General features: G+C 44.7%; 1 protein-coding gene across 1 annotated transcript; it reads right to left on the bottom strand.

Annotated features, from left to right (window-relative positions):
• Window positions 1–566: 566 nt before the first annotated feature.
• On the bottom strand, window positions 567–1,518 carry LOC136471101 (putative homeobox-leucine zipper protein HOX26). The gene is made up of 2 exons (XM_066468833.1): window positions 1,072–1,518; window positions 567–985 (listed from the first exon to the last, which is right to left on the bottom strand). Exons 1-2 carry the CDS (start codon window positions 1,516–1,518, stop codon window positions 737–739), a joined length of 696 nt encoding a protein of 231 aa, XP_066324930.1. The 3' UTR covers window positions 567–736.
• Window positions 1,519–9,806: the final 8,288 nt, after the last annotated feature.

Here is a 9,806-nt window from a genome sequence, read left to right as displayed (position 1 = left end):
ATAGTATGTCATAACGCAGGAGTATTCTTTACTGTCATCATGACTATTGTACCTGATTAATTAGCAGCTCCTAATTGTTAGAAAGAATTCATGCTCACTTCTCCACATCAGAAATTGTACACGATCCCTCAAAGGATCACTAAGCATGGATATTCTTTTCTTTAAAAAAAAGAAAAATCACTAAAGCATAATCAGGCACGTGTACATCGAGAAAATCAAGTCCAATCCAATTCAAAAACAAATAAAGAAGAGAACACCTGGAAAGAAATAACAATGAAATGAAGAATCAAACCCAAACTAAATTAAAAGTGAGTGAACACAGACACAATTTTTTTCCGAGAACACGTCCGTTGACGCGTAACAGACACAAATTTGAAGAATATCAATGATGGTCTCATATGTGTATATATATATGATCGATGTCCACTAGTAAACATATATTGGTCAGCTGAATCCTCTCCTAAAAGTACGAGTTAATAAGCTCGTTGCAGTAGTAAACTATAGTAATTTCTTTATGCATGTATCTAATAATCCTCTCCTAATAGTTTGGTCGTTATATATATATACTAGCTAGCTGCCCCATTTATATGTACACAGAAAATTAAAGGGGAATAAATAAAGAAGAAGAAAAATGGAAATTTGGCCTCTGGATTCCCATGGGTGAATGGTCGTCAGGTGACCTGAACGTTACTACGGCAGCATGTTGCCGGCGGCGGTGACCACGGCTAGCTGCTTGTCAGTGCCCTCCGCATGAGGCACAGACGGCGGCGCCCAGGCTCGTGGACGAAGCCGCCGCCCGGCGGAGGTCGGCGAGGTCTCGCCTGAGGCGGGCGTTGTCGTCGGTGAGGCGGTCGCACCAGCTGCGGAGCAGGTCGCAGTCGACCTCCGTCTGCTTGAGCTTGGTCCGCGCCCTCCGGTTCTGGAACCACACCTCCACCTGCCGCGCGCTCAGCCCCACCCGCCGCGCCAGCTCCTGCTTCTCCCCCTGATCGATGAATCGATTGATTAGTCGATGAACTGAATTGAGGCATGGAAGAGATGAATGAAGAATTATCATGCAAAGTTGCATACGTGAGAGAGGATGTTGTGGGCGCGGAAGCTGTCCTCGAGCATGGTGGCCTGCGCGGCGGTGAGCCGGAGCTTCTTCCTCCCGCCGCCGCCACCATCGCCGCACGTCGTCTTGGCCTTCTTGCTCTGATGCCTATCAGCAGCGGCGGCAGTGGCGCCACCGGCGACGGCGGTGTCTCTCTTCTTCTTCCTACTTGCTGGCGCCGCTGCCGTCGGCTGGCCCCGGTGGTGACAAAGTGCTTGCGCTTCGTCAGCATGACGATCATCGTCCTGCACCGACAGCACCTCGCCGAACAGCTGCACCGTCCGCGGCGGCGGCGGCGCTAGCCGCAGGCTGTTAGCTCCGCCTCCGCTGCCGATCCCGAGGGACAGGTGCGTGCCGACCTCCTCCGCGGACACGGAGTAGTACTGCTCCTCCATGCTGGTGGTGGCCGTGGTGAGGCTAGACATGGCGATATGATGGCGATCGATCGATGGATGTGGCGAGAGATGGACCTAGCAGCTTAGCCTAGAAGGCTCGACGAGAGAGACGAAGAGGTGGCAAGGCAAAGGCAGCGTGGCGGCTGATGAGTGCACAGGCTGCTGGTGCGTGCGTTTATATAGGTGGCAGGGGCGACCAGCCGGCCACGGCTACCATTCCACACCAACCTGATGAAGGATTGGATTGGAGGGGACAAGGTCGTAGTACGGTTTCGTGTGGGGGTTAATGAAGGGCAATTAGGTTACTAATGAATGGGGGTAATGGCAGGAATTAGTACACGTTGATGCGTGCGTATGCGCGGTTGGAGTTGGACTCAGTGACCAACCTACCTACCTGATTAAATTTACTAATTGGATTGGAATAAATGTCAATCAAGAACAGGAAACAGCTGCTGCAGGTGGCAAGGCATGGCAGGGCAGACAAGTCGTCACTCTTGGAGGTCAAGATCAGGTGTCTTACAATTGGCCTTTTTGTTGGGAAACCGATGACAATTTAAGACTAGATAGTGTACCAAGTACTCTTACTGTAGTATTTAACAAGCGTTAACTATAGTATATACTTAATGTACCAATAGCTAACATACAGTATATACTAGTAGTAGTGTATTTAGGGAGGCACTTTATGGGGTGTACTATTAGGATTAAAGAAAAGTCAAACTTTGTAGGTTTTGATGAATAGAATCGTTACTCAAACTATATGCTAGGTTAATATAATATATAAATACATACTATTAGCCTGTTCGTTTTGTCGTAAACGATCATGGATTATTTACTGCTGGCTGGTTTGATGTGAGAGAAAAATAATATTCCAGCTTACACTAGTAGAGAAACGACCTTTGATCCACTTCAAAATTTGGCTTTAGTCCCGGTATTTTTCGCGCCCGGGACTAGAGAAACCTTTAGTACCGGTTGGTAGCTCCAACCAGGACTAAAGGTCCCTGCCCAATGGCTACTATGGCAGGCTTTTGCTGTGGGACCTTTAGTCCCGGTTGGAGCTACCAACCGGGACTAAAGGTTAACTTTTACTCCTGGTTGGTCCCTCTAACCGGAGTAAAAGTCTACTCCCGGCTGGAGGCTCCGTCCGAAACTAGAAAGGGACCTTTAGTCCCGGTTGCTGTCTCCAACCGAAACTAAAGGTCTCCAACCGATTCAGCTCTGTGGAGTGTCAACTACAAATCATCTACAGAGGCATCAACAGACTAAGAGCAACCGGGACTACAATCGGTTGAAAGAAAATTTAGTCCCGGTTGATTAAAAGCAACCGAGACAAATCCACCATATTGACTAAGAGCAACCGGGACTACAACCGGGACTAATAGCTGATTACGAGCAATCGAGACAAATCATCAACCGATTCAGCTATTAATTGCTTTGTGGCCAGCAATTCCAGCATTTTGGTTTTTGATGCAGGTGAGGCATCAACAACCGGGACTACAAATCAGCTGATCGAGCAGGTGAGGCATCAACAAAGGTAAAGCTAATGCAGCCTCGATGGGCCGGCTCGACCTGAAGCCCACACATCCGAGAGAGCATATACCAGAATGGAATTGCTGGCCAGTCCCACCTATTAGCACCACCTCGCTTACTCAAAAGAGTGAAAGCTAACTTAAAAGCTCAGCTCTCAAGCCATGCATCACGAACTTGAACAGGATCTGTTTTGTAGGATTGTACCGCTGCATTCTTGACTAAAGGTCCTTCGTACTATAGTTTATACAAAATGTTTGAACGTATATTCTAACCGCGTAGAATGCGTATTCGAAAACCTTGAAAATAGAAACAAAAAAAAGAAAACCTTCAGTCCGGTAGCAGTGTAGAATGCGTATTCAAAAATCAAAACGAATCATGAATTGAAAATAGAAACAAAAAGAAAATAGAAATAGAAACAAAAAAAAGGAAAATAGAAATAGAAAAAAAACTTTAGTCCCGGTTGGTAATACCAACCGGGACTAAAGGGTCGGCCCACGTGGCCAGGCCGGGAGGCCTCTTTAGCCCCGGTTGGTATTACCAACCAGGACTAAAGGTGACCTTTAGTCCCGGGCGCGAAACCGGGACTAAAGGAGGGGCCTTTTAGTCCTGGATTCGTGCTCCCGATTCTAAAATCGGGACTGAAGGGGGTTGAGAACCGGGAGTACAGCCCGTTTCTCTACTAGTGTTATAATCCACGATCGTATACGAGCAAACGAACATGCTGTATAATCTTGAAACGATGATACTCCTATATTGTAAGAGCGTGTAACTCCAAGAGAAGAGCTAAGTCGTTTTGCAAAGATAAATATGGCTATTATTAGACCAATAAAAACGTCTTCGGTTTGCAAGCATCGTACATGACAACTTGCGCGAAACATTCTCAATTTTTTATCACAGCCTCCACATATGATATCTTGATATCTTGACAAGTTTCATGATTTTCGGACTTCGTTTGCTTTTTTATAGAATTTAAAAACAACTCGACCGCAAGTTCATGGTCATGTTTCGTGAACAAGATGTTCGAAATTGATGGTATGTTCCTGGATACGGCCTCACATTATACTAGATAACATGAATATCATTTTTGCATTCATTTTTTTCATTATTCGAATGACTAGCTGTTATAATTTGAATTATCCAAGAAAATTCAGTTAAATGAAATAAATTAAAGAAATATAGAAAAAGTCCAAGAAATGTGCCACATTGGAACATGGAGTACCAGATATTGTCTGAGGACTGTAGAAAAAGTTTGAAGGTTAAAAGTGAAAAAAAATATGGTTTGCCAAGTGTCAAAAAATGACACTCGGCAAAGGTGCCTCTTTGCCGAGTGTCAGGAGAAGGCACTCGGCAAAGGATTAACGGCGGTTGCCGGCCGTTAACGGCGGCGGCTCTTTGCCGAGTGTTATTGTTTGACACTCGGCAAACATGGTCTTTGTCGAGTGTTATTCTTTGTCGAATGCGAGTTGTTTGTCGAGTGCTTTATATCTGGCACTCGGCAAACAACATCTTTACCGAGTGCTTAATAAAAAGCACTCGACAAAGTCTGAGACACTCGACAAAAAAAAAAAAAACGTCTCCGGTAGTGGAATGAACATTTTTTCCGATCCGTTCACGTATAAATTTCCAATGATGACGGACGCGCTGTCCGGTCACCACACTCGATCACGTACAGGTTCAGCCAACGAAGACGACGCGTCTGGATAGATGAGTATTCCCGTTGTCCGCGAAGTGGCGCATGCATATGCTGCCCGAAGATGTTTCAAGGTGGCGATCGATGGATCAATCGGGGGGGGGGGGGGGGGGGGGGGGGGGGGGGGGGGGGGGGGGGTAATATGCATTTTGATGTCCCCAGCTCGTGAAGATAGACTACGTGTGATCGCAATGTATATGGATCTTGATATATGCATGTCCAATAATAAGCAGCAAAAGTTTTTTTTTCCAAAGGAAAGTTCATGGATCATTCGCCGCGACTTAGCTACCTGCTAGTTGGCAGACATGGCCGTCCAGAAAGCTATGGAGCGAGAGTAACATTGCCAACAAAAGACAATGCACGCATACATACTAGCTACCTTTTGCAAATTAAAGAACACAATATCTCTTTACCATTCTTCGTTGATGATGTCAATGACTCCGTCTAGAGAGTGCACGGAAAAAAGGACCACGGTACCATATCATATAGTACAATTATTATTATTAGAAACGACACTCTTCTCGTGCATGTACTTTTTCAACTTGCAAATAAATTTGTCTAAAGAGGGCTTCATTCTTTTTGTTTTTTATTTTATGCGCACGCACGCATGCCGTCGTTTTCAATTCATTCGTCAACAATTTTGATGAATGGGAATGGGCGAGATAGATCTTCCCCTATCATTGGTTCTTTTTTTTTGTCCAAAGTGCATTCGAAAGAAGTAAAGTCATAAAGCTCGTCATAAACGTAATCGCAATCGTAATCATATGTGCTTAGCTTGGTGGCTAAGTTGATTGATTTATTTGCATCTTGACCTGCCTCGAAAATCTCTAGATCGATCGGGTCAATGACCTAGCTTCTTCCTGGAATCTGGGCTGGAATGGAATCCATCAAATCTGAAACATGCACGGCGTCCATTCAATAATAGTCCCCAACTTTATATCATTATAATTGTCTGACTTTGTTTAATTTATTTTACGTTCGTATTGACTGTATCACTGTATGTATGCATGCATGGGTTGGTGTAGTGTAAGTATATAATCTCTAAAGGTTAAGTACTGCATCTCTTGACTATTTAGGACAAAATCTGTTGCAGCTAAGACTAATGTATATATATGAATTGTTCAGTACACATACTAGGTTTTGGTTGTTTGGTTGGCAGTTTTTTTTTTTTTTTTTTTTTTGAGGATTCTGGTTGGCAGTTGTTGCTTGTTTATTTATCCTTTTCCTCTTTTCTTTACATGCTAGTTTAATTTTGATGTTTTATTAGAAGCCGGTACTATACATAGCTAGTGACAGAAATGGTCTCATGTGCTTTAACAGTTCAACTGATCACCGATTTACCTGTTCTTAAGAGACCCGTTCCTAGAGGCTATTATTGCTATTTTTTACAGTGCCGTTCACCAGTATATGTATCACGCATGTACTGTGCATGGATTGTTGCGGAATACGTCAACCTTGGTAATTAAGTTTATTATTATAATGTCATTTATTTGCGACAAGCGCAGTCGAAGCTCCGACTATGCAAATGTGAAGAGTATATATGCACAATGAAAATGACGTGCATATATATATATATGCATGTATGCAAAATGCCCATGACCACATCAAGTCAAAAAAAGCTCGCTTTCAATATATTGAACAAAATGACATGGTGATGCTGATAGTTGTCGCTCCAACGGATGATCCAGTATCTTAATTTGATTTTAAATTACAGAGGAGATGGGAAGAGAGCATTGGTGTGCCTCTCACATACACTAATACAGAAACGTTTTTTAGGGGCAGCTCGTAACTCTTTGTAGGGGCGGTTTTGCCAGCCGCCCCTGGGAAGAGGTGGCTACAGATCGCTGATTTATAGAGACGGGTGGATATAGAGCCGCCCCTATAAATCAATTTCTCAAAATTCACAAAATCGGGCCAAAAAATAGCAATTTTTTTAACCCGGAGAGGCCCCCACTGGTCAGCCACCCGCATGCTCCGTTGAAGTCGCAAGTCGTGGCATTATTCACACAAAAATTGCGCGCCTCGCGGCTAGCGGGATTCGAACCCGCGACCACCCCCGCGCGTTCCCTCCTCTACTACTGCACCTCACACTCACTTGTGTCCATATTGTATTTTGGTTCCCCACATATTATACTAAACCGAGTATAAATTGATTGTTTGAGGCCCCATATGAATTCGAATGAAAAATTTGTCAACTACAAAGTTTTATAACTTTTCGAGATCTACAACTTTTATTTTGGTAGATTCTCCATCTGAGATCGTTTACAAAATTTGAATTTTAAATTTGCGAAATTCAAACGTAGTTTTCCATGACAAGATAAATTCAAATAAAAAAGTTGTCAACTACAAAGTTTCATAACTTTTCGAGATCTACAACTTTCGTTTTTGCTGTTTGTCCATCCGACGTCGTTTAAAAATTTCAAATTTCAAATTTTTAAAAATTCAAACGTAATTTTCGTTGATAAGATGATTTCAAATAAAAAAGTTGTCAACTACAAAGTTTTATACCTTTTCGAGATCTAAAAGTTTCATTTTGGTTGTTTCTCCATCCGAGGTCGTTTGAAAAATCCAAATTTTAAATTTGAGAAATTCAAAAGTAGTTAACGTTGACAAAATTAATTCAAATCAAAAAGTTGTCAACTACAAAATTCTATATTTTTCCAAGATCTACAACTTTTATTTTGGTCATTTATTCGTCCGACATATTGGTAGTAACATTGTTCACAAATTTTACATATCCCAGATATGTAAATTTTATGAACAATGTTAGTACCACTTTGTCATATGAAAAATGACCAAAATAAAAGTTGTAGATCTTGATGGGTTCTACAACTTTTATATTCATGACTTTTTTAGCTTAAATCATTTAATATTTCAAAATGACGCTTGAAGTTGCTATTTTTTAAAATTCAAATAGATAAAACACAGTCACATGAAAAGATGGATAAAATAATAGATGTAAGAACACAATAATTTGATAGAGCATGATTTTAGAAATGTTTAGGGAAAATCATCAAAAAATTTGAAGTTAGTATAAGGGAGAAAGACTAGTTACAAGTTTTAGCCAGAGATTAAAAAGAGAAATCAGAGTTCTTTACACTACTAGAAATATCCACTTCTTTGATGAAAGTCTTAATGAAAATTCCGAAACTGTCATAGAAAATCGCTTTTTATGACGATCCTTCAACCCTCCCTAACTATGACGAAATCAGGCATCGTCACAAAAAACCGTCATAGAAAAGCACAGGGTTTCGTCACAGATCACTCGCGCGACTCGTCCGTGACGAACATGGCTTTGTCATTGAACTAATTACACATCTGTCTCCACATGGTACTTTCTCTATCTAACGTGTACCTATGAGACCTGCAGTTACTCATTCGTGACGCTTACAATTCGTCATAAAAGTCTCCGCTCGATCCTTTCTCCATACGACGTGTACCTGTGGGACCCTTCTTCATCCGACGTGTACCTGTGGGACCTACAGTTACTCATCCATGACGCTTGCAATTCGTCATAAAAGTCTCCGCTCGGTCATTTCTCTATCCAACATGTACCTATGGGACCCTTTAGCATCCGACCTATGGGACCTGATGGCTTAAGTGTCACGTGTACCTGTGGGACCATTCTCCATCTTCATCCGACCTATGGGACCCGATGGCCCATCTCTATCTGACCTATGGGATCCGACGGCTTGCGTGTCACTTGACGCTTGCAATTTGTCATAGAAGTCTCCGCTCAGTCCTTCTACATCCGACCTATGGGACCCGACGACTTACGTATCACGTGTACCTATGGTACCTTTCTCCATCTCCATCTGACCTGTGGGACCCGACGGTTTGCGTATCACTTGTACCATATGTTCCGTCGGGGTTTAATTTCTCAAAAAAAGGTCTAATACCTGGGAGTCGAACACAGGATCTGGACCAAGGATTGGAGTGTCTTTACCATTGCGCTAGACATCTGGATGTGCTGACATCTCTTTGGAGTCGCTATAGTATCCTATTGACTGTGTGGATGCCCTATAGGTTGACCTAAATTGGATATATCCCCTACAATTGGAAATAAATCTGTGCTCGCTGGACTTGCGGCGGTGGCGGAGGAGATGGAGGCGGAGGATCCCCGGTCTACTATGGTGGCTCAGACATCCTTTTGGTGCCAGGGAGGGGCTCTCCTGGTGGAGCGTGGCGGCATTGGCGTCGGCGTGATAAGGTGTGTGCCGCGATAGAGGCGGCGTGCAGTCGAGCCATGCCAGTTTGTAGAACAAAGGTATGAGTACTGTCGGGGACCAATACTAGGGTACCCGAAGAGGAGGAGCTAATGACCATCAACATTGATTTATACAAGCAATCAAGAGCACGACTATAGCTCCAACCGACCCCTAGGCACGCAAACTCTGCCTCGCCCGACCTCTGGGGGCGGGCTCCACCTCGCCTGACCATGAGGCCACGGGGCCATGGGCTCCGCCTTGCCTAACCCTTGGGTCCGTGCTCCGCCTCGCCTGACCACGAAGCCATGGGCTCCGCCTTGCCCAACCCCAAGGCTGTGGGCTCCACTTCGCTCGACCTTTTGGTTTGCGCTCCGCCTTGCCCGACCTCTTGGGGTGGGCTCTGCCTCGCCTGACCCCAAGGCCATGGGCTTCGCCTCACACGATCCTTGGGTTTGCGCTCCACCTCGCCCGACCTCTAGGGGCGGGCTCTGCCTCACCCAACCCCAAGGTCGTGGGCTTCGCCTCGCTCGACCCTTGAGTTTGCACTCCGCCTTGCCCGACCTCTGGGGGCGAGCTCCGTCTCGCCCGATGGAGACCCATACCGCCACCAACCACTCTGGGTCCAAGCGTATGGGCCTGGTTTCAAAACTCTAACACCAAGGAAGAGACCGGCATGCCCCGATGTAACCCATGGCTAGGACGAGCCATACCTAAGGATTCACATCAGGAACAGCGTCGGGCATACCGATGCTGTTCTGCCTAACCCTCGTACAAACGGTGACAAGCGTGTCAGTTCACCACGACGTCCGTCAGGATAGGATGGAATGCCATGACCGGTAGACGATGCCTGCGCGTGGCGCTAGTGACGGACAAGGCCACGCTATGGAGCTATC

This window comes from Miscanthus floridulus, chromosome 8 (genome assembly GCF_019320115.1).
Source record: "Miscanthus floridulus cultivar M001 chromosome 8, ASM1932011v1, whole genome shotgun sequence".
Taxonomy (NCBI): domain Eukaryota; kingdom Viridiplantae; phylum Streptophyta; class Magnoliopsida; order Poales; family Poaceae; genus Miscanthus; species Miscanthus floridulus.
This window is presented reverse-complemented; position numbering and strand designations above follow the sequence as displayed.

What these genes read in the sequence shown, in the direction of transcription:
- LOC136471101 (XM_066468833.1), bottom strand. Translation starts at nt 1,518, where the DNA reads ATGTCTAGCCTCACCACGGCCACCACCAGCATGGAGGAGCAGTACTAC. An exon ending in CCCACAACATCCTCTCTCAC is followed by an intron (nt 986 to 1,071) that starts GTATGCAACTTT and finishes TTCATCGATCAG; the next exon opens with GGGGAGAAGCAGGAGCTGGC.